The sequence below is a fragment of the Cynocephalus volans genome, chromosome 6, assembly GCF_027409185.1.
Source record: "Cynocephalus volans isolate mCynVol1 chromosome 6, mCynVol1.pri, whole genome shotgun sequence".
In the NCBI taxonomy this organism is placed as follows: Eukaryota; Metazoa; Chordata; class Mammalia; order Dermoptera; family Cynocephalidae; genus Cynocephalus; species Cynocephalus volans.
In genome coordinates, this window is record NC_084465.1 from 2,355,292 (window position 1) to 2,381,298 (window position 26,007).

The window sequence follows — 26,007 nt, forward strand, 5'->3', positions numbered from 1 at the left end:
TTCAGTTACTTGTTCGAAACTTGTTGTATTAGTTTATTTACCTGTAATCTGGAGGATTTTTGATGAATATCATGAGAAATTTCTGCCCATGCGTTTTAATACAATGAATATCTTAGTTCAATGAATTAGCAATATTAGTGTTTTTGTTTTAATTTACCTAAAATACTTTCTTTTTGCCAAGTTTTTAGTAGCTTGAGCATCTTGCAGTTTAAATTTTTCTATCTTTTATAGACCACATTAAATAGCTATGTACGTATATAAAATAGACTGCACAGCATATTAATATTCAAGAACAATTCACTATTTCGCTATAGAAATAAACTTTTCAAAAAGCTTAAGCTTTTCACAAAGCTGTTTTCTTTGACTTGGAACCAAAGCTTTTTTTGTGTATATTCTTAATGATTACTTTGGGAGCAAGGGGGAAAATGCTTGACACTCTCTAGAGATGCTTGTTTGTAGTTTTTTCACGGCTAAAAATAATTAATACCTGCTTTTATCTTCTGTTCTTTATTAGTGCTTCTATCGATCTTCCCCTGATGACTTCATGTGTGTTTGGTGCAGTCTTGATGCCATGCTGAGCAAACCTTATCTTAATGTTACTAAGAGACCCTTTTTGTTAAATGAAAACAATGTATTTATTTTAAATGGTCTGTGAATGTAGAAGTTTTCCCAGGCTTTCCTAATGGGTGAAGACATAGGGTATGAAATGGTGTTTACATCCCTTACAGCAGGGCAAGATGTCCAGGCAAAACCTTGTTTAAATGTTCATCACCATAGAAACATATCAGCTTCTTGGTAGAGCTTTTGTAAGTATATTGTAATTTTCACTTCATTGTTGTTCAGTACAGAGTAATTAAATGTGCATTGCCCAGCACAAAAACTCCAAGATATATCATAACCATTTTAGTGTTTTAGACTATTTATTCAGTATACTTACTGAAATCTAAAGGAAATCTGTGTGTTCACACGTGTTTAGTCTTTACTAGCCCATTTCATCTAATTTAAACTGTTGTAATATTGAGGTAGTTGCAATTTAAGAAGTAATACTGTTATGAAAGGAGTGTAATTTGTAGCTTAGTTTTCTCAAAAACCATATGTGCTTCATTGGCAGAAAGAAAGTACTTTGTTTCAATGGTGTTTTTAACTAATACACTGACTGCTTTATTATACTATGATTTTAATAAAAGGAAAGGAGTCTCATTAAAGTATTGTAGATTTATAGTTTGGGGGGATAAATATTCACTTATAGTGTTTTTTAGGATAAGTATTCATACTGGGAATAAAAATATTGTGAAGTTTATGAAATCCTAGTAATATATGATATAGTCAAAGCATTCAAAATTATATGAAGTACAACTATTGATAAGAAATAGAAGTTCTTAGAGTCTTGTGATCTTAGATTCAGGAGAGTTTTCTCACTTTTTAAGATGAACAATGGGGACCTTCTTCCTCTTTGACAGTGTTTTGCCACTTTGACTGTTGTTTGAAGGGTATTTTAATAAGTTATTCTGACATCTGGTAAATCTTTTAGCTCAGTGTATGCAAGAATGGAGTTGATGGGAAACTTCCCTTGGGGCTTTCTGGCTCCTGATTCTGACTCTTAATGGAAAAATGAGCAGTAGGCATATTTTTTGCCTGTATGCTGTCCTGCTGGTGATTAATGGTGGTGATAAAAGTGCTCAGTGCTTCTCATTACTTTGCAGACAGAATCACATTCAAAAGTCTAAAAATCTCACGCATTACATGCCACAAAGCCTGTACTCTTATAGGCTTTGTCATATTTTTATGATCTCAAGAAAGATATTAACCAATTAATGTTGAATTAACAAATAAAGTCTCTGATTATTTATAGTCCCATCACCTCTCTTCTCTCTATCCTAATCTGTTTGAAGGTAGAAAATCTGCCACATTTCATTTAATGAACAAATTCATCTTTTTCTATCAGTTTGTCTACAGCTCATGAATGTGGTATTTAATTGATTTCAAGTTGGGCTGATTTAGTCTTATTTAATCACAAAAAGAAAATAAAATTAACAAAAGGAAAACATAACTGTTCTAGCCTCCTAGTGGATTAAGTCAGAATAACAGTTATTTGTTAGCGTATCATCTTCAATATTTCATAGGACAGGCATAATTATATTAAATAATTTTGATGACTTACACTGAGGCAGCCTTTTCTGTAAGTATAATATTGCTGAGTACACTTTTTCATGTAGATTGATAGCTGAAAATGAGATTCCTTTTCATGAGTTATTTATTGCCTCTCAAAAGAAATATTGACCAATTTGAACAAATTTTTGAACAGTTAATATGATTTGATTACAGAGGGTGTTTTTTTGGCTAAATGTTTCTGACTTGACTGCTTAAGCATGTGAGTGTGCATTTCATACATTTTTTTCTTGATGTTATCTGTATGTCTGTAATAGAAAAATTATCCTCTTGGATGGGTGTGGTGGCAGTAGGAAGTGAAGGGATGAATTTGAGTTGTAATTACACAGTAGCATCAGAAGGACTTGGTGTTTGGCTGGAGTGAGGCTCAGGGTGTGTGTGTGGGGTGGGCATTGGCAGGAAAGGGAGGTGACAAGGATGTTCGCAAAGTGTTTGGCGTAAACAAAGTGGATAATGAGGCCATTTTTTGAGGTATGAGACACTGAAGGAGGAGCAAATATCAGGAATACAATGATGAGTTTGATTTTATAATTAAGTTTAAGGTACCTTTGAGATATCTAAGGGAAAATGGCAGTTGGGTTATATGGATCTTGGCCATAGTGGTAAGATTTAGAATGAAGATTCAGACTTTAGAGTTGTTGGCCACATAACGAGGCAAGATATCTAGGGAAAGAATTGTGCAGTGTATTTGGTGAATTACCTTCATTAGAATCAACTGAGGTACCACTCTGGGGTTGATGCTCAGGAAGTGGTGATCCCCTTTGTTACTTCTGGTGCCTGCTGTGGTTTGAGAAGCACTGAAATAGCATGTGAAAAGATGAACATCTGAGATTGAACCGTGGGAGAAAAGGGATCAAAGTATTTTCATTTGTAGAATGAAAGAAATAAAAATGAAGGCAGAGAAACTGAGGTGTAGAGGAGGGATGCTGACAGACCCACAGGCCACTCAGCTGTGTCCTACTAAGGTAGAAGTAATGTCAGGTATATTTGTAAGAAAATAGAGGATGAGATCATGGATCAAAAAGAAAGGGGAAAAAATAGCCAGAGGTCAGTATAAAGATTGCCAAGTAACGTTGAAGGCCTACTGTGGAATGTAGTGACAAAAATTTTTCATGGTTTTGTAAATTTCTTGAACAGGGCTGAGAATTCAAGGAGTAAGCTGCTAGCAGGAATTGTTTTAAACTGGTTTGGTGGAAGTCGAAGGGGTAAGGAATACTAGAATATTAGTGATACTGGATTATCATTAAAGTACACTAGTTCACCATAAGGTTTAGGCAAATGAAACAGAAGACTGATTGGAAGGACTGGGAGGGATTAAGGAAGTGGAGATGATGAAGATAAGGACTAGATTAGAGGACTGAGAGAGCTGTTTTACAGTTTGAGATCTTAGAGGAATAGTATTAGTACATGTGTGAGTGGCTGTAGTAGAATGAAGAGTGTGGGGAAAATGGAATAGTTTGGTCAGGCTCCCTCAGCTCAGGTCTGGCTGGGGGGTCAAGCAGCACATTTCTTGTAAACAAGTTGTGTGGGTGGAGTTAGTGTGCATGTGCACCCATGTATCTTTCTTGTTATTGCTTTTGTGTGTTCTGCAGTTTGTGAAGCAGGCTGGTGGCAGAGAGTGCCTGTCTGACAATAGAGCATGTTTACTCTGCTGGCAGCTGCTCAGTTTCGGTTTTCTTTGGACTTTGCCAGTAGCAGTTGACTTTCTGAGTTTCTTTTTGTACTGCCTAGCTCATGGTGTAGTGTGTGCTGAATAAAGACTATTCCTTCTTCAACCAAGGCTCCAAGGACCTTTTTGTCAGTTACCTAGCTCATAGACCCGTGTGTGAAGGGTTTGTGAATGGGCTCGAGGGGTCTGTGGGCTCCAGACCCTAGCCCTGGCTCTAAGAAGAGTAAGTTTATTGGAATTGAGGTTATGTGCATGTATGCTACTTAGGAGAGCAGGCGCTGTGATAAGAAGTACTCATGAACCATGTGCTCACATTGTCAAGAAAGATGGGATTATTTCTTATAGGCTTGTAGATGGTAGGTGAGAAAGATGGGAGAAGGGTGATAAGATGACATTAGAGGATGCTGTGAATTTAATTTAGAAACACAAATGATATCTGAACTCCCAAGCCTTGGAAATTTCAAAGACAAGGGTGATAATTTGAGTCATTATAGTTAACCATTATATTATGTTTATTAAGCAGCAGATGTTGTGCTAATAAGCATGTTACATATATTGACTCATTTGATCCTTATCACAACACTGTGAGGTCGGAGTGTTATTAATAGTCCCATTTTATACAGGAGGAAACTGTGGCAGAATGAGATTTAGTAATTTGTCCAAAAGTTATACAGTTAGTAAGTGGTAGAACTAAGATTTGAACCCAAGCAGTGTGCTGCTAGAGTTGAGGCTCTTAACCAGCTTACTATACTGTACATCTTGAATATTTTTTAAAAAGTTTTTTTGGGTGCCAATCTCTTGGAAGATAATTCTTTTAAGAAAAATAATTAAAAATTAAAAAGAACATTAGTTGCGCTCAGATTACTTGTCATATATTCCCACTCTAGAAAACTGGGAAAAATAGAAAAGCATAAATTATAAAAGAAGAATAATTCCCCATAGTTGTAATATTAACACTGATTACATGTAATTTTTCTAACTGTACTTTTTTTTAAAAAATGAGGTCATGCTAGGTATATGGTAAGATTATATTAAGAACATTTTCAGTGATTAAAGATGTAATGTCCTACTCTATGGAAGTATCATAATTCATTCCGTCTTTAACATTTGGACATGGAGGGGTTGTTTAGTTTGGAAGTGTGTGTGTGTATGTGTGCCCATCTCTGTTAGGATTTGATAAAATTATTTATGAAGCTCTTCGTATCTTTTTATTTTTGAAATAAAATTAGCATGGAAATGTTGTGTTATTTGGAAGTTTAGAATTACTCCCCTATAAAACCATCTATGCCAGGAGCTTTTATTGAAGGAAGTTCCTTGTCAATAATTTTAATTTCTTTAAAGGATTTTTTTGTTTGATTTTTTCATTTCGTTTTCTGTCTTCTTTAGTCAGTTTTAGGAAAGAGTATTTTCCTAAAAATGCGTCCTAGCCATTTCATTCTGTTTTCAATTTATTGACAGAGAGTTATACTTGGTATTCTTTTAAAAATGTATGCTATATCTTGATTATACTATTTCTTATTTCTAATGTGTTTTTGCTTTTTTATTTTTTTGATTGTTCTAGCCAGACATTTATTTAAATTCTTTTCAAAGAACTACCGGTTGGATTTAGCTTTCTTTTCTACTGATTTGCTCTTTTTTTCAATTAATCACATTCATCTTAATTTCCTCCTGTGTTGTGCCTTTATTAGACTTAATTTGTTGCATGTTTTACAAATTCTTGAGTTGAGTGCTTTATCTTAATCTTTTCTTTAATAATATAAGTCATTTGAGATTTTGCTACACCCTATAAGTTTTGATAAAGTATTCTTGTTACTTTTTAAATGGCCTGGATTTGTATATTTTAATTTAAACTTTGTGAATTTATTGTGTTCATATATTTTTATTTATTCCTTATTAATGTAGTATGTTCACGTAAGGAAATTCATATTTTAGAATTTGGTGTATTTTTTTGTAGCAAAGTGTTCAATTAATTTTTGTAAATTTTCTTTGAATAATTGAGGTGGAGGTATATTCCCTATACAGGATTACTTTATTAAATTTATTAAATCAACATTGCTAATTTTTTTTAGATTTTTAGATATCCTTTTTAGTTTCATACTTATAGAGGTGTGTTAGGAGAGACAGTCTGCTGTGGGCCTTGAGCATTCCTGCCTGTTCTTGCTGAGAATGCCCAGACTGTGGTGTCCTGACTGCTCTTTACCTGCACCATTTGTTAGGGTTGTGTTTGTAGTGAGCAGCCTTGAGGGATGAAGTGATGGCTCCCTCTGGGCCACAGAGCTGCCTAACTTATTACAAAGTGTAGTAAAAGCAATGGGTTCCCCATGCTTACATTTCTTTAGCTGCCACACAAATCCACTGTATGTGCAACATCTGTCTACTGATGGCATCCCCCATGAGACTCGTGAGTGAGGGGAAATGACATGCTGGTGTTCATGCTGCTGGCTGTGCCTTGAGTAATAAAGTCCTTTGTTTCTGACCCCGGAGTCTTGTGTCTTCTGCCAGCATCCATATAACAGTCACGGGCCAATTAACAGACTAACTTACTAGCTTGTAAAGAGGATAGAACCAGACCCAAGACTGGAAAATGTTGGCAATGAGATGGGATGATGAAGGGCCTCCCTACAGGCCGAGATTGGTGCTGTGCAAGGGCTCTTTGGATCTGGTTGTGAATGCTTCCACCTCAGTAGTGAGGAGGGAGGAGGAAGAAGGGTAAGGGTCCCCCACTGTCCTACCTGTAATGAGGCCGAAGAGTGCTTTGGTTGTCACTCCCTCCCCTCCTGTGGGGGGAGGAAGGGATGTTGGCCTGACACTGGGACAAAAGGCACTGTGGGGGTGTGGCTGCCGAGTCAAGGAGTCCCAAACCTGAAATAAAGGGTATCAGCAGTGAGGGCTTTTCTATCCAATATAGACCTTGGAGTGGACTGCAAACATCAGAAATTCATTTGATAGGGCCGGCCTGTTGGCTCACTTGGGGGAGAGTGTGGTGCTGATAACACCAGGGCCACGGGTTTGGACCCCTATATAGGGATGGCCAGTTTGCTCACTTGGGAGAGCGTGGTGCTGACAACACCGAGTCAAGGCTTAAGATCCCCTTACCGGTCATCTTTTTAAAAAGAAAAAAAAGAAATTCTTGATGAGTCTCATGGGTAGCTTTCAGAGCAACCGTGAACGCAGTGCTGCACCTAATAGCATGACCCCCACATACAGCAGGGCGGTGAGGATGAGGCTCTGGGTGGAGGGGTGACTGAAGGCTCAGGACGTCAGGGCAGAGCATGGCAGTGTGCACGAGGCAGGAAGAACAGATCCATAGGCCAGGGCACTAGGTGGACCCCTGTGGGTACAGGCAGAGGAAGTAGAGTGGGTGCTCGTATACTGACCTGCCGTGGAGTAAGGGACAGAAGGAAAAAGGCCTGCCTGCTGCCCCTGCCATCCTTTCCCTTCCCACTGTCCTCCCGTACTGTTTGCTCTCCTCGCGCTCCCAGCAGGAGATGGAGTAATCTCCTGGCACTTTTTGCTGTAGACCCTGAGTCAGGCACATATGATGCTCCTTGGTTGGTGTTCCCAGAGTGGGGAAAAACACTGAACTCAACTGACAGGATATGGGCAAGACTCACAATGGGGAAGTGAAGTTCAGTGACTTTTTGGGAGGGCTGATTCAGTATGCTGTGTGTGGCTTGCACTGCTGAATATATAGTTGGTATTGATGTCTTACATGCTTGTACTGTCATGCTATGCCACAGGGGCTGTCCCCTCCTTTTAGCCCAACAGAAACAGGGAGGAGAAGCTATATATGTATATCACCCCTTTAGTGAGAGACTTAGTAGCTCCTAAGTACTCAGAAAGACCATTTCATAGTGTAGTAGTGCCACACACAGTATACACACAGGTCTGACACAGCCTCCAAATGGACCTCTAAAAAGAGATAGTTGTTAACCTTCCACTTAGCTCTTGTCGAAATGGATTGCCTGGCTTGTGAAGGCTGTATGAGACTCTCTAGCCTGACATCCCTACTTTGGGGTGGAGCAACTCCGTGACCAGTAAGATGGGAAGGGCTCAACAGGCTCCTGGCCAAATAGAAATGGTCTATTCTAGAGCTCAACCTGCCTGGCCCTTCCTAGCATCAAGGTTTCATGTGAAGAGGTAGCAGCTACCTCTTGGAACCCTATCCCCAACTCTACTGCTGAAGCCAAGCCACTCAGTGAGGCCCTCAATCCACAGAGGTTTTCCTAAATGTTTGGGTTGGGTCACTGATGTTTGTCTGTGTTAGAAGCTGATGGTGTCCACTGAGCAGTGGCAGCCCATAAAAATGGACTCTTGTGAATTTTTATTTTTTAATTTTTAAATTAATTTTTGTTTGGGCTGACCCCGTGGCGCACTCAGGAGAGTGCGGTGCTTGGGAGCACAGCGATGCTCCCGCCGTGTGTTCGGATCCTGTATAGGAATGGCCGGTGCGCTTACTGGCTGAGCGCGGTGCAGACAACACCAAGCCAAGGGTTGCGATCCCCTTACCGGTCACGAAAAAGACAAAATAATAATAATAATAATAATAATTTTTGTTTAATATAAAATTTACATAAACATATATGATATAAACACAAAAGGTTTTATATTTAAATATAGTATAATGAATAACAACAATATAGCCCTATGTACTCACCATTTAAACTAAAGAAATAGAACATATTTCAGTGGATAGTAAATTTTATCAATATAAAATGTCCTGTTTCATTTAATGTTTTCTGCTTTATATTCTTCTATATTGAACCAGAGACTCCTGTTACATTTTTAAAAAATTGCATTTATTTAATAACCTTTTAAAAATAGAAATGTAGTTGATTATACATGTTTGTGGGGTACAGAGTTAAATATTGATAACTGCGTACAATGTATGATGATCAAATCAGGATAATTAGCATGTTCATCATTTCAAAATGTAATCGTTACTTGTGTCCATTAACCAATTTCTTGCTAGGCCGCCCCCCTTTCCCACTTCTAGCAAACACAGTTCTATTCTTTCCTTCTGAAAGTTTAACTTATTAGTGTGTTTCCTTCTCCCCCCCCTTCTTTCCTTCCTCCCCTTATGAGTGAGGACATGTGGTATTTCTTCTTTCTGTACCTGGCTTGTTTCACTGAACATAATTTTCTCCAAGCTCATCCATACTGTTGCAAATGACAGAATTTTATTCTTTTTTATGACTGAGTAGTATTGCATTGTGTACCACATTTTCTTTCTCCAGACGTCCATTGATGGACATTTAAGTTGGTTCCATATCTTGGCTATTGTGAACAGAGCTGTGATAAACCTGGAGTGCAGTTTTCCTTTTGACATGATTTCTGCTCCTTTGGGTATATACCCAGAAGTGGGATTGCTGGATCATATGGTAGATCTATTTGTAGTTGCTTGAGAAAGCTCCATACTGTTTTCCATAGTAGCTGTACTAATTTACTGTCCTACCAATAGTGTATGAGTTCCTCTTTCTCCACATCCTCGCCAGCGTTTGTCATTCTGTCTTTTTGATAATCGGCAGTCTAACTGTGGTGAGATGATATCTCAGTGTGGCTTTGATTTGCATTTCCCTGATGATTAATGATGCTGAGCATTTTTCAAGTACCAGTTGGCCATTTCTATGTCTTCCTTTGAAAAATGTCTATTCACCTCCTTTGCCCATTTTTTAATTGGATTATTTGGTTTTTTTCCAACTGTTAAATCATTTGAGTTCCTTCTATATTTCGGATATTAATCCCTTGTCAGATGTGTGGTTTGAAAATAATTTCCCACATTCTGTAGGTTATCTGTTCGCTCTGTTGCTTGTTTCCTTTGCTGTGCAGAAGATTTTAATGATATAATCCCACTTATTTAGTTTTTCTTTTGTTGCTTGTGCTTTTGATATCTTATTCGTAAAGTCTTTGCCCAGTTCTACATTCTGAAGTGTTTCCCCTATGTTTTCTTCTAGGAGTTTCAGGTCTTATATTTAGGTTTTTAATCCATTTTGAGTTGATTTTGGTACATGGTGATAAGTATGGGTCTAGTTTCATTTTTCTACACATGGCTATCCAGAAATAAATTTATTTAAAGATTGTGCATAATGAATCTTTATTGCACTCCAGCCTCAAGTATTCACGAAAATTTTATATAATGTGAAGAAAGGAATTATACATAGCTGGTATGAAAAATATCTATATGGTTTGTAATGTCAAATTACAATGAACAGTTCTTCATCTGCACACTAGAGGGCTCTGGAGGCTGTGAAGGGCTACACAGAATTCATTCTAATGGGAAATAATGTTCTCCAGTAAATTGGTGCATTGGGCTTTCACCAAGTTTAATGTTCACTAAATTGTTTGGCTGTATGCCATAATTAGCCTTATATTCCCTCGATTAGAATCACAAATAGAAATTTGTTAATCTACTTTCTTAGTAGAAAATGTTAGGCAAGTAATTAATTGCTAAAAATGGTTCTGCCTAATGTTTTTATGAAGAATTTTTTTTGTACTTTATTCCAAGCTTAATAGTATTTTCCATAATTTGAAAAGAAATGTCAGTTTACACATAAACTGTAAGCAATGTTTTTCTCCTGTTAATAAATAAAATTTTTCTCCTCTTCCAAAGGATTATTTTATGCTTTCATATAGGCAGAAACCTAATTGTTTATTGAATGGAATAAAATATTAAAATTATATCTCTTGTATTTTTCAGGGAATCCGAGCTCGCATTTTAGAAACCCTGGTTATGCTTCTTCTTCTTGCCTTACTGATTCTTGGGATAGTGTGGGTGGCTTCGGCGCTCATTGATAACGATGCTGCAAGTATGGAATCTTTATATGGTACGGATTACTTGTATTAACCAGGTTCTATAATGGAGACTATAGTTTGGAATATAATTACACATTCACTTTAAAAAACATTTTAATGAGCTGGCTAGTTAGTTGGTTAGAGCGTGGTGGTGTAACACCAGGGTCAAGGGTTTGGATCCCCACACCTGCCAGCCACCCCCTCCCTGCCAAAAAATTTAATAGTTCTTTGTATGGTCAGCCTTTGATATTAATTTACAGAATTAAGAAGTCTTCAGATATGTTTAAGAAAATAAATGAATTCTTTTGTTTTATATATGCAGAATGAGTAAGCAGCTTTTCAGATTTTTGTTTTTTTTGTTAATTGGTTTCTGTTCTTAAAATTCCAATTCTGTAGAAGCTTTTTTTTCTTCCTTTCAAACACGTTTGGCAAAAGAGTTATTTCCTTTTCTTCGATTTTAGATCTTTTTATTGTACAATTTAGAAATTAAATGGTTAGTAAACTCAAATAGGCAGTTATGATGTTTACTATTCATTGATATAGTCAGCCTGTATCTTATCTTAATATAGGCTGACTGTATCTCAATGTGCAGTATTTTAGATTTATTAAAATATATTTACATTTTTTATAGATCTCTGGGAGTTCTATTTACCCTATTTGTATTCCTGTATATCATTGATGGGATGTTTGTTACTTCTCTGTAAGTATTTTTCTGACTTTATATTGATAGGAAAGTAGAGTTCTGTATTCTGGAAAATTTTGGGGAAGTTTTCTGTAGAGATTCCTTAACGACTTGGTGATATTTTTGAGTTGCCCTAACTTTTTTATAGTTCAAGATAAATTTTGGCAAAGTGAAACTTTGAAATAATAAGATACTTTTTTTCTCTAAGGAAAACCTCTTTCACTGGATTGTAGAGAGAGGCACGCACACATACACACATACACACATTCTCAAATACTTGTGTGCACACACACACCGACACACACACTCCCTCCTCTCCACCAACACGATGCTAGATTCTGCTTTTAAATGGAAATGGTAGAATTCTGTATGATGAATTTGTTGTGTTTACTTCAAAATTTTTTCTTTTACTTGAGGTATCACAACCTATTTCAGGTATATTATAAGTAGATAAATGTAGTTCAAAGGACTGAAAGCTATAATTGTCACTTGGAAATTTAATTTGCTCTTTGCTTGGTTTTCTTCAGTTTTCTTAAAGCAAAAGTATTTATTATTATCCCACTGCTAGAATCTTGAATATCCTAAGCTGTCTTTCATCTTCACCTACCTCTCACTAAATGTAGCAGTGCTCATCCTCCCGCCACGGAGCCCTCTAGCTTCCTTACTGCTGTAGTTGAAGAATCCTTTGGCAAAACACTGAGAGAATCTAAATCGGAGACAAGAATGTTCTTAATTATTGAATTTGCTTTATTTTTTATGGACTAGTAGTTTCTCTCTCATACCTCTGAACTACAATTTTTCTCACTGTTGGTGACCTTCTCATTTCTGCAGTGTGTACACCAGTTGGTCTTTCCCGTATGTTCACAGTGATGGGTCAGTTGCTAGTGAAACCAACAGTAAGTATTTCATAAATCATTTGTTTATGAAATAGATATGTTTACATTTGAGCATCTTTTAGATCATTAACTAGCATTTAGACATACAAGAATTTTTGTAGGTTTATCACTCAAATTATTGTTGTTTTTTAAACCTTTTTCATCTTTGGAAACCAGATTTGTTTTTGCTTTTAAAATAATAACTGTAGGCACTTGGGTAAAAATTTATCTAGGAAATTTTAAGACAAAATTTGCCAATATTTATAGGTATTTTGATTGCTTATTGCCTTATATCAAATAGTACCACTGTTATATTTCAAACTTTGCAAAGCAGTCATGTTTCTGAAAATTTGTCTGCATATTATATCTTGATTAATTGAATTATACATTGCCTTTAATCTCAGAAATACTATATATTCATTTAAAAATTATTTTCACTTGGTAGTAATTCTAATGATTTGTCCCTAAGTTTCTCTGGTCACTGTTTTGTTCTCTTTTGTCAAATATTTAATAATGTCAAAATAATTTCTTAGCTGCACTTAGGGAATTTGTCATTTATATTGCTTTCATGAAGGGGAACCTTTCTGTTGTTGGGACTGTAAATTGGTGCAGCCATTAAGGAAAACAGAATGGAGGTTTCTCAAACAACTACAGATAGAGCTGCTATATGTTCTAGGAGTTCCACTGCTAGGTATATACCCAAAGGAATGGAAATCATCATGTTGAAGGGATACCTGCACTTCCATGTTTATACAATCCTATTTACAATAGTTAAGATGTGGAACCAACCTAAATGTCCATCGATGGATGACTGGATAAGGAAAATGTGGTATATATACACTAGGGAATACTACTCAGCCAAAAAAAGAATGAAATTCTGCCATTTGCAGCAGCATGTTTGAGCTTGGAGAAAATTATGTTACGTGAAATAAGCCTGGCACAGAAAAAGAAATACTGCACGTCCTCCCTCATAAGTGGGAGCTAGGAAAGAAAGAAAAAAAGAAAGAAAGAGTGAAAGACAAAACAAAGAAAGAACATAACACATTGAGTGCTGAGAAGGAGAGAACAGAACTGTGGTTACTAGATACGGGAAAGGGAGAGAGAGGGTGGCTAACGAGAAATTGGACAGTGGACAGAGAGAATGACTACATTTTGTATTGATGAATATCTTAATTATCCTGATGTGATTATCACATATTATACTCAGGTATTGATAGTCAACTCTGTGCCTCACAAACATTTATAATCAATTATGTTTAAAAAAAAAAAGCAAAAAAAAATTATCTTCATGAATTCTCATTGTCTACAAACACAAGTGTAAACTACCTACATGTTAAGAGGCCTTTCACAGCCTGCCCACACTGCATTTCCCTCCTGCTAGCCTCCAGGGACTTTGGTTCTAGCCCACCAGCTGACTTGCCATCCTCCAAGTAGGCTCTAGGCTTTCCTCCTCCAGGCATGTCTCTGTCCCTCCAGTGCCTCTTACCTACTCCGCCCACCTGAAGGCCCAGCTCAGAAATCAGTGGTACTTATTACATATCTTTTAGCCTTGCCTTACTTCTTTAAGCAAAAGTAAACTCCTTCCTCTGCATTTCTTATATTTCCCTTTGTTTGTGTCTCACTAGGAATACTTACTAAATCATTACGGTTATATGTTTGTCTTCTCTATTGTGATCTATTAAGGACAGACACTGAGGAAATGTTATGGTGCATATTCTTTTAGTAAGTGCTTGCTTAATTTTGAAAGTCATAACCTCTTCATATCTTCTTTTTAAAATAAAATTTTTTACTTACTACATGAGTGTATACACACTCAGATATAACACACATGCTGTCAAATCTTGAAATTGACCTCCCTCTCAGGTTTTGTGACGCTGCATTCATTTAGTTTATTCCTACTTCTCTGGTTTTTCTTTGGTCTCTTTCTCCATATCTATTTCCTGCCCCTTAAATATAGGCAGATGTTTAAAGTTCTGTCCTTGGTTTAAAGTTTTATTAATGCTCTGCTCTATGCTCCTGACTATCTCCGCCACTTCTATATCACTTCTAAATGTCTAATTCTAATGAGGAAAAGACAGTGCAAACAAGTTACAGTACATTTTAAGTGCTATAATAGAATACTTCATGGAGCTGAAAGCTTAACATATGTAAAATCAAACTACTTATTTATCTCCCTTCCAAAGCTAATTTTTCTCCCAAACTTGTCTCTTGTTAATAATATCCTCAAAGCCTTAGTTATCTTTGCCTCTTATCTTTTCTTGTTCTTAACATCCAGTAATAATGGGATGTTATTTATTGAGTAATTGAGTATATTCTATATGCTAGTGATAAGTGTGTATTTTACACACATAATTTCATTTCATGGTGGTATCCTTATTTTGTGGGTGAATTAACTTCAGGGAAATTAAATAGCTTGTACAAGGTCACAGATCTGTGTGATGGTGCGGGAGTTGAATTCAGAGGCTGGTTTCAGAGCCCTGGTTCTGCCATTGTGCCACAGTAATAGAACCACTTTCTCGCAGGGTAGACTTTATACCTCTCCACCTCTGTTTTTCTTATAGTTTCCTCTGATTATAATGCCTTTCCTCCTTTTGGTAATTTAATCTATCAGGTAAGATGCCACTACCATCAAAAACACTGACCAAAACTTTTTTCCTCACCAATTGGAAGTAATCTTTCTTCCTCTGAACTTTTGTAATGTTTTATTTAAGCCTCAGTTGTGACATTTATTTTAATCCTATGATTATTTTTTGAATTCATCTCATCTTTTCTGCTACACTGGAAAATAAGGTGTTTGAAGTCAAGGACTGTCTTACCCATATTTAAGCCCCATTAGCAAAAAGTAGTTATGAATATAAACTTTGAAGGCACATAACTTTTCTTTGTCAAACCCTTGTTTCTGGGGATATAACATGGGAATGATAACAGACTGTTTTTTATAGGTGGCTGTAGGAATCAAGTGGGATGATGCTTGCCAGCACTTAACACAAGTATCTGTGTGCTCCTCAAATTGTCACTCACTCACACTAGGACATACCTGTGGTGATAAGTGATTATTGGACAATTTGTACAGTAAAAGTCTTTTTGTATGTTTTAGACCTTAAGAAAAACAAACTGCTGTTAGTTCTGATCCAAACGGTAGAAAGTAATGAGAAGCACTGATGGGAAAGAAACTTGGTATCATGGCCCAGAAAGATGGGGTCCCTGCCTACTCACGTGTGGATTCCATCTTGGATTACTCCCCCCTAATTGACTGCATCCAGGGGTCCTTTTAGTGGACTATTCTTTTTTCTTTCTCTGGACCATCACACGCTCCAGCACGTGCCACTTGTTTCAGCTTCAGTGTTGTCTCCTTGGAGAGGTCTCACTGGCTAGCCTGTTTAGGTTTCCCTTTCTACTTTATCCCATCCCTTCATCCCTCATAAGGTGGTCATTCTTTGTCATTATTTATTTGTATACTTACTTATTTATTCTTATTTTATTCTTTATTTTTTCTTCCCTCTCAAGTTTAGGCTTCCCAGGGGTGGAGATGATACGTGTACCCGGTGATAAGTTCAGTGCTAGGCCACAGGGGACCAGGCATATTTGTTGAAAGATTGAGAATTTTTGGGTTGCTCTAAATAAAATTTACATAACCTGTGTAAATTTGATACCTGATAGATATTGTATGATTTGAGAATTCATTTTCTGAAAATACCTTATCAGGTAGCTGAAAGGATATATAGGGCTTCCATTCCTTTATTTTGTCCACCAGCTCCTCACAACTTATTATTTTGCTTAGAATGAGTAGTTTGGATTTGGGTGATCCAGATTGGCTTCTTTGAGATTTTCTCCAGAGCTAGGAAGACAGTTAGGATCCTCTCACAAAAGGACAGCTATGTTAACAAAGCTAGAATTAAACAAATGGTAGGTTTATCAGTTTTTAAGACAGTGCAGATAATATCCCATACAATTGGTAATTGACTAGTACGATTGTTTTTCTTTTGAACTACTGTTGTATGGCTTGGTGGTGAGTGGTGTGTATGTAAACATACCACTCTCTAGGGTTCTGTTTATTGGATGATTTTGATAATACCGATCTTCAATATGTGTGGAATGTTTTTAGTATATAAAGATGATATAAATGGAAAGTATTGCATGTTACTGATATAGTCTATGGATTTCTTGTTTTAGACATTGTGCAGGTAAATATAAAGGAGAAAACAAATGTTGGACTGGGTGATCTATTGCTTCTAGCTCTAAAATCCTGGCTCAGGCATAGAGATATTTACTGTATTTAGGTTTCTGATTCTTTAAAATTCATACTCTTTTTTTTTGCCATTGAGAAAGCTGCAAGATTCTTTAGTGTACTCTGTGAAACTTTAAACTATTCAATTTAAATTGTATGTAATTTTATGATAATCAACTTTTGATGTGTTTAGTTATGTAGTAAAATATTTTTATATAATTTGTAAATAAAATAGCTAAGCATTTTAATTTTGGGTTCTTAGTAATTTGAATGAATACATTACCTAAAATAATAGACTGAATAGCCTAAACATTCTCATTAGTACTAGTTTTGTACTGTTGCATTATTGAATAGTTTCATCTTTAAATTTAGATTCTTGAAGACCTGGATGAACAAGTTTACATTATTACCCTAGAGGAAGAAGCACTCCAGAGACGACTAAATGGTATGCCTGTATTATGTATTTAGACCAGTATATAAAAAACTAGTTAAAAGAAGACAGATAATTGAAGGGAAAAAATATAAACCTCTCAGTGTCTTGTGCTGCTGTGAGAGGTGTAGACTTAAGAGTAAGAAGGTAACTTCCCTGGTGAAGGAAGGTTGGCCGAAAGCCCTGGCTGAAGTGGGCTGTGATCTAGCAAGGTCAGCTCTTTTTTGAGACATTGACCCCTGAGGGACTGGGCATGCGTCTACTACCAGCCCCTCCTGTATCTCAAAGCATGTGACTTGCAGTTACTGAGGTGTTGCCGATTTGCTTGTTGTCATAGTGACTATAATATCCCTACTTCATTTCCCTTCTGTTGAAGTAACTTAACTTAAGGTAAAAAGTAGTGCGTTTCTTTGATCCTAAGGTACGAAATTTGGCTCTTTAAGTTTCACTTAGGAACTCTGTTATTATTTGGGAATACTGTTAATTATCAGCTGCTAACCAAGTAAGCATGTCAAAGATTTTAAAGATTAATTTTTAATTACTGCTCATTTGTGGTCTCAAATGAAGAACCAGCGAAGAAAAGTGTAATAATGTAGTTTAACAAGAAATGACATAGTTTAGGTAAATTTTCTTTAATATTACGTAAGTAATTTTCACCCTGCACTCTTTTCTCTTATTAGTCTTCTTGAAAAAAATGTTGAAACCTGCCCCCCCCCCCAGATCAGGTTATAAATAGTTAACCATAATTCAGAATCATAATTCAAGACTAGGTATAATATGGAAGGTTACTTTAAATATGAAATATTGAGAAATAGGAAGAAATGTACCTACTTTCTTCAATTATAAATAATAAATTTAAATTATGAACCTCAGTGTTGATAATATTTAGAGCTTGGTAATGTTTGATCAGTATAGAGTTGATAATATTTAGATCAAAGAATTTCAGTTTGTATCTATTCTAAAGAATTCTTGACAGTAGCATTAAATACTCTCATACAGATTAACTTTTAAACTGGAACTACATATTTTTTATTCTAACTTTATTAAAGGTATTTTAACATTTAAGCCTATTTAATTTCAGAATTATAAATGTCAATCAACAATGTCAGCTTTATAAAATCATTAAAGCAGTCAATATTAATAATAAATTTGTCTGATGCCTGAGTTGTAAAGAATAGATGTCAAGCTGCCTCCTGCAATGTGGGATTATGTTTCAGCCTGAGGTATATGCTATTTCTCTCTTACATATCAGGAGGCTAAGATTCAGGAAGGGTAAAATGTTGTACTCCATAGATTAAACAGTTTGAAGTAAATCTAACCAAAACAAAACAAAAACAAAAATATAGCCTTTTCTCACTTTCCTCTTCTACAGTAGGAGAAAAAAGTTCCCTTCAGAAAACTTTGGCTCTTCAAATTCAGAAGTGGTTTGTTATATCTAAAGAAGTTGAAAAGTTGCTAGAAGGCTAAATGTATTATAAAATGAATCCAAGCCAAAATAAATAAAATTCCCCAGCTAGCAGAGGAATGTTATAGAGAAGAGTTGGTTTGGGTTTGGAGAGGATTAAGAATGATATGATAGCTAATGCTTAGAATTATTTTATTTTATACCATTTTGGTAGGCCATGAACTATTTATGACTGTTCTATCTGGTAGGTTGTCTTTAAAATCTTTTCAGTGAAACTCTTTAATGATATGTTAGGATAATTATGATGATTTTGCTGGTTGCTGCTGGTTAGCCACCGTGGACTGTTTCAGGTGGGAAATAACAGGTTAAAGGATTTGTTTATAACATAAATAGTTCTATGGCAAAATGGACATTTTGACTAATAAGAATTGTGAGCTTCAGTAGAGTATGTTTATCAATATGTGCAGAGGAAGAAAACATTTCATGATTTGGTATTTTTTAAGAAAGTGTAGAAATAGGTTAGTAAGACAAACCATCCCCGTGGATTTTATTTAATTTAGTCAAATTTATGTCAAATGCATTTTGTTGTAAAAATTATTTTATATTTTTAAATTATGAAACAAAACTAAAGTTTTCATTTTTTTTACTCTTTCTATTAAAAAGGAATCACAGAGTAATGAGAGTAAAAGACTTTTAAAAAAACACTAATTACAGTTCTGGTTGATCACAGAATTCGTGATGGTGTTTTGCTGATGGCATACTGAGTGTGCTTTCCTTAGCCTGTGTTGGGGTGTGGTACACACCATCGGAGTCTCTGGGACATCTGCATGGTTCACTCTGAGCTCAGTGTTACAGTTTTCTGAAAAAACATTATACTTAAGCAATATCAAGTAGTGCTTTACTGTATGAATAATAACACTGTTTTTTTCTTGAAGGTAAGATGACTTGTTTCGGTAGTTATTATATTACCGGAGTTGAATTTTCATTCGTGGTTTTTAAAATATCAGTGTAGCTTTATGATGGAATGAATGCCTGACTGTGATTTCTCCATTATTCTTATTTGACATTTGATGGTGCTGTAGGTTTAGAGCTGTTAGGAGATTTTGCTTTTGTTAATATTGCTATTATTTCATAAAATATGTTAGTAAGATAAAGCAGAGCTGTGCACTATTACATGTTGATCAGTATCTAAGGAGGCTGTCTTGCTGTCAGTCAACTCTCTACCTTCTCCATTCCTTTTTATTGTACATTCTAAGCACCAGACGTTATGCAGATGAATGTTCTAAGTCTCAAGATCATAGTCTTGTTGACTAAAGAAGCGTGGGGAAAAAGGATCAGAACCTATAAAGATTTTATCTAGTGCTTAAACCGTTGAAAAAATAAGTGGAGGGGAAGGAGTTCTATGTGTTTCTGCAGGAGGGAGCCCCAGAACTCCCATCATTTGGCTAAGATAGCCCTTTCCCCGTGTCCCTATCCTGGCAGGAGTAGATGGATATCCACAGAGCTCACCATGGTCCTGAGAAAACACCCATCCCTTCCTGCCTCTCCTTCCTTCCCCTCTACTGTCTCCCATGAGGCCCTCAGCACTAATGGATACATTTTGCCCTTCACCCCTCTTTATGACTGTCAGCACAGGGACCTCAGAACATCTAGGTTCCTTGCATCCTGGACCCTGTCCTCTAGTCTCTGTACACCCAATTTTGTACTGATTTTCCACATTCTCCTAGCTCCTGAAATGTTCTGCTTATACCATTTGCAATTGAGAGTTCACTCATTAACAAAACCTCTATATTCTCAACATTATCTTGTTGCTCAAGGAACCTTGGCTCTCCCCAGCACACATTGCTTCCCTGTGACCCTCTCATGTGGTTACTCCATTCTTGCCCACACCCTCATTTTTACTCTTGGGGTTTGGGTGGGTGTCCTCTTGTGCTCCGTTGCTGTTCTCCAGTGCTTTGAATCTCATGTCATCAGGCTGCCACTTTTTCCCGTCATCTCCTCATCTCCCAGGCCATTCCTGCTCCTTCCTGGAGGATGTCAGCTCCTCATTCCTTATCATTCTAATTCTGGGCCTGTTGTATTCATGGTGATTTCAGTGACCACACACTTGATCTTTCCAATGCTCTGGGAAGCTCCTTGCCCTCTCTCTTCTGGTGATCTGCCACAGTCACTCATGCCTGTCACATCACCCAGGCCTTGTCATCAGTGGCGACTCAGGCTATTGCATAATCTCACATCCCACTCTCCAACCACCACCTCTTATTTTCTAGCTCACTTCCTCTAGTGCTTCACTCTTACAGTTCTTCACTGTACAGACTTAATGTGCCACTTGTCCTCGTAGCTTCTCCTTACCTTTCCTCTCGTTTGCGTTATACCCCAACTTACTTACACAGTTCAAACTCCCAGGCTGGGTTAGGATCAGCCCTGTGCAGACATTCCCTGTTTCACTGTGTGAGGGCACTTCAAAAAGTTACAGAAAAACAGGATTAAAGGGTAATACAACTCTTTCCATGAACTTTTTGAAGGCCCCTCGTGTTGTGCTCAAGCCTGGCAAGCCTGAGCCTTCTCTGCACTCTCTGCCACTGGCACTACTCCCATGCCTATCCTCCGTCACATGGACAGCCAGCATCTTAAGTGGACTTTACATGCTCCTAGGTGGTGCTTTCAGGTCCGCTTTTTCCTCAGATGTTCTTCACCATCTTCATTCACAGCTGATGACCTTGTTGCCTATTTTCTTGAGAAAATAGCAGAGATTGTTAGGGAGTTTTCATTCATATGACTCACCTCCCTGCAAGTCCCTCCTGGGACCATGGCTGAATTGTCCGTGCTCCTTGCAAAGTTCAGCCCTCCCTGGACGCCCTGGCTTCTGTTTCTTCTCACTGATTCAAGGACACGGCTCTAGCAATTCTACTCTCTCTCTTGCATGATCAGTTTCCATCAGCCTCAAGACATGCTGTAATTTTTCCAGAAAGAGAGAAAGAAAATCTTTCTCAACCTCATACCCTCTGGCTTATCCCCCAGTACTCCTCTCTTCCTTACGGCAAGGCTCACAGGGGCTGTGAGCGCTGGGCTTCAGCTGCAAGCGTCATGCTTTGTCTTGAACTCACTCTTCCACTGCTCTACAAAATGCCTTCATCAGGTTGATCTGTGACTTCACAGTCCTCACCTTACTCTCTTTCCTCTTTGAAATATGTCTTATTCACTTGGTGAACTGAAACTTTACCCCAACTTTTGTTTTAATGGGCTGCTTTTTTTCAATCTCCTTTGCTGGTTTTTCTCTTCTTCACACTGGAGCGCCTTACACTTCAGTCCTTGAACTTCTCTTCTCTACTTACTTTCCCTCCCTTGTTATCTTATCTGGTCACATGGCTTTAAATACCATGTATAAGCTGCTGACCACTTCTCTGAACTCCGAACTTAAAGATCTAGCTGTCTGGTAGGCATTTCTACTTCGGTGTCTCATAGGCATCTTAAGCGTATCATATCCAAAATCAACTCAAGATCTTACTCCCAAGTTCTGCTTCTCTTATAGTCGACCCACCTTGACAGGTAGCAAATCCATCCTCCCAGGCACTCAGTTTAGTCTTTGGACTCTCCTTTCTTAATTCCCGTATGGGTCCCTTCAGCACGCTGTTGGCTCTAGCTTTGATATAGCTCCAGAATGTAACCACGTCTCACCACCTCTACCTCCACCACCCTGGTCTGAGCAGCAGTCACCCCTTGGAGAGATTTTTGCCTTAACTTCCTAATTGGCTTCCCTGCATCTGTGTTTGGCCTTGTGAGTCAGAGTCTTGAAAATGTAAGTCAGATCTTCTCACTTATTTGCTCAAAGTTGTCAGATGACTCCCTATTTCTATCTGTATAAAATCCGAAATCCATGCAGTGGCTGCTCATCCCTGCCCCCCGCACACACCCTCTGACTCCATCCTCTGCTGTCTCCTTGCTGTCCCCCCATGGAGCCCTCTCCTCCTTTGGGGCATTTGTACTGTGTTTCCCTTCCTCCTCCTCTCTTTCAGGTCTTTACCTGAATGCCCTTCTCATGGGGATTTCCCACATCATGGAGTGAGCCTTGTGGATGTTGATTTGATATCACTAAGTCCCACCTCCACCCTGGCCCTGCTTTTCCCTCTCTTGCCCTTTTTCTATAGCGCTTTCCACTATCTGACATACCAGTTCTTTCACTGTTATCTATTGATATTCTGTGCCCTCTGGAACATAAACTCCACAAGGGCAGGGATTTTTGTTAGTTTTCTTCTCTTTTGTACCTTTGGTCCTATAATATTGCTAGACAAGTGGTGAGTCTGTAATAAATATATGTTCCTTGAGCAAGTGAATAGAAGGAAAACACACATGAGTTGTCATTTTGCCATAGGAGTGAAGAGGGAAGGGGAAGTAGGATGTGGTGACAAGATAGAAGAGTCATTTGGAGAGAGTATTTAGGAAGGCCCATAGTAGACTACTGAAGGCAGGACAGGGCTGAGCAGGCAGGAGGACTGTGTGCACTGGAGTGTTAGTGAGGAAGCAGAAATAAGGTGATTTCCCCCCTGCTGGTATAGCCCTGAAATATGAGCAATCGAGTCATTTCTACTCCTAGACCCCTAAAGAGTAGCCCAACAGAAAGTCCCATTACAGTAATTGTAGTAGAAAAATCTTTTGTAATTCCTTCTCAGCATTAAGAGGATACATATATCATTAACATGTTTAAATGTTTAAGTAATGCAACAGCATTAATTGAAATAATTAGCTTTCGTGTGTGTATAGCCTATGGGTGTACTGGATAACTTTAGAAGTACCATAATGAATAGAAATTATTTTTTGTTGTTTAAGTTCAAAACCTCCACAGTTCTTTTAATGTAATTTATTTAAAAATATTGTAGCCTTTGAACTTAATAATTCAATTCCATTTTTTTAGATACTATTTTCATCTTTATGATAAAAAGTTAGTATGTCATTTTTTATAGCAATTACTTTCCTGCTTGATTCTAATCTTTTAAAAAAGCCCTTTCACAGAAGCTTGTATTAATTTTTAATTTTTAAGAGTGCAGAAAATGTACGAGAGTACTTCAAAAAGTTCATGGAAAGGTTCATATTATCTTTCCATTCTATTTGTTCCACGAACTTTTTGAAGTACCCTTGTGTTTGTTTTATTTTTGCTGAGTGTCAGGTTGTAGTAAGTTTGTATCTTGAAAAACAAAGTGATTGAAAAAAGCAAGACATGTCTTTTATGACCTTTTCATGGAACTTAGTGACTTGTCAGAAGCACAGAGTGTCTTCATCAATCCTTGAACCTTGTTATTTATGACTAAGCTGAGCTTGCCAAGGATTTTTATGAGATGCCAAGGCTTCGGATGGCATTTATGGTTGCTTTAGAGGAGTAGCATCCTGTCAGAGGCATTTCCCATTATCATTGGCAAGACGATTTGCTAATTTGGTCATTACTTATCTGATGTCTTTCATATAGCGCACTTAATAATATAAGGAAGCTTATGCCAGATTTTATCCTATGGACTCTAAATTACTTTTATCTTGCCTTTATCTAGGCATTGTTCTAGGTTCTAGCAATGGTCATTCTAAGAATACTATTTGCTGTTGGTTATATCGCTAGAGTATGAATATTTCAAATTTGTCAGGCCACTTCGAGAAGTGTCTGGGCTTAGTCAGACAGCCTGAAAGTGATTGGATATCAGCAAAAATGGTGTTCGATGGTCTAAAATAAGTGAAAATTGCCCTGTTGTAATTTATTCAGCTTCTTGGGCCCTTTAATAACTTTCATGACAATAAAATGTGGCCCAAACAAATTATTTGTTGCAAGATGGAATGAGGTGATTGCAGGAGACATAAGCTAATGTGGTATCAGTAGACACTGAGTGCTTTGGAATATCAAACTATAGAATAATATAAATCAAGTAGCTTGTATTCTATGAAATTTAGGGAGGAGAGAGAGAAATTGTTCTATAAAAATGACCCAAATTTGTTTAACAGAAGATGAATTTAATATTCATGAGCTACTTTTTCAACCACAACCATATGGGTGATGGTATTCCCAATAGTAGCATATATAAATATGATGGCTAAAAAATGATCTGAGCATCTTATCTAATTATGATCTACTAATAGCTTGTATCTAAAGTAGAAAAAAATAAAGCCAAACCATTATTTTAATTGTACATAGCATTGTATAATGTTCCTAAAGCTGATTCTTTAATGTTTTCTATCTTGCTTGCTGTCTCACAATTGTGTTGGATGTCAAAAATCTCACATTACTGGGTTCATAGTCATATTTTTGTGGATATGTCAGAAATAAATACAAAGTTATTTTAATGGGTATTAGTATTTCAAATGGAATAGACATAGAAATAGAGTTTCCGAGTGTATGGGCTGTCTGTCCTCTCTCCGTAGACAATACCAGTGTTAGAGCGTGCTAAAATAGATACGTTAGAGATTTGAATGTCCAGGCTTCAGTTTTCAAATGCTTTCTGGGGTTTGCCTAATCAGCATTGGCTCCATGGTGTACAGTGAGTAGTGTTTGCTTAGGGAGATGGTGATTGTTTGCTCCGTGAATTATTAGGAGTCTTGGGCTTGAACAACAAAGTCGTCTGCCTGAGTGATTAGAAATAATTAACAGAATTTGAGTGACCTCACATTCTTGGTGATAGGGATCACTTTGGTCACATTTAAGGTAATAAGTATAATTAGATTCTTAAAGAATTACTGGGTAAGATTGTCTAATCAAACTTTTTTTGGTTACATGCTAAATTAAAAAGTTAAATGTAAAAATAATCTGTTTATTTTAGAGGTATCTACTTCCAAATAGTATTCATTATGAGACTAAGTTTAGGACACTGAATTCCTTAGGGTATTGAATTGTTTAGGGAGATAACTTTATTGCATCAAGTTATTAGAATTGTTTACATACCTAATTGGACATTTATATATATATATACACTTTTAAACACATTATATATTTAAAATTAAATAATTAGTATCTGCCCTTTAACATATGAAGGCTGTCTTTTGTATTAAGTTCAGGCTGCTTTATGGATTAAAAAAAGGTATAAGAAAAGCTTAGTTATTGAAGAAATGCTGGACTTTGGGAAATTCTGTTTTCTTGGAAGCAAAATATTTTCAATACCACACTAGTTTTCAGCTTAAGAATAAAGCAGGGAAAAGTTGCCTTCAGCTATTAGTTTTCCTGAATCCAAAGAGACGGGTGGGGCAGGATCAAAAATACTTATTTGATCAAAGTTATTGGCTCTGAAGTTATTCTTACCTATGTAAGAAAGATGAAAGGTGTTGTTTTTATTGCATGCTAGTAACAGTGTAATTTTGAACTAATTGGTGTTGAACTGCCAATCACCTAGGGGGAATGCAAATAGATACTCTTACAGTTTCCTTTGAGGTAGTGAAATCTTATGTCGGGGCTGGAAGAAAAACAGAATAATACCGTTAAATTGACCTTAAATGAGCTGCTTTGTGGTTTACCTGGAGAATCCCTTTTTATTTTTCATGACTTGTCTAAACAGGTTTTGTCTACCAATTTGACTTATTGACTAGACATTACTGACATTGAACATTTTAGATTCATTCTGAAATAAAGCGGTGATAAAAAAAGTTCTTCAAGATGTTTTAACTTTTTGGTGCAACTTAAATTCACATAAAATTCCACTATTTATTTGTAGTGTGCCATAATTGCTTACAACAGCCATCATTTCCTTCTGGTTATTTATAATGAAATATTCTGCCCCTGAAAGCTTACT

General features: G+C 36.9%; 1 protein-coding gene across 5 annotated transcripts in view; it reads left to right on the forward strand.

Annotated features, from left to right (window-relative positions):
• The window catches only part of LMBR1 (limb development membrane protein 1), a 162,243-nt gene that overhangs the window by 90,552 nt on the left and 45,684 nt on the right, over window positions 1–26,007 (forward strand). For all 5 annotated transcript variants that reach the window (XR_010023820.1, XM_063098786.1, XM_063098788.1 and 2 more), the window contains 4 exons: window positions 10,536–10,662; window positions 11,262–11,330; window positions 12,144–12,208; window positions 16,788–16,860. Coding sequence is in view for 4 of the 5 variants with exons in the window: in XM_063098786.1 (XP_062954856.1) it covers window positions 10,536–10,662; window positions 11,262–11,330; window positions 12,144–12,208; window positions 16,788–16,860 (334 nt within the window). In the remaining variant the exon portion in view is untranslated. The remainder of the gene's footprint in view (window positions 1–10,535; window positions 10,663–11,261; window positions 11,331–12,143; window positions 12,209–16,787; window positions 16,861–26,007) is intronic.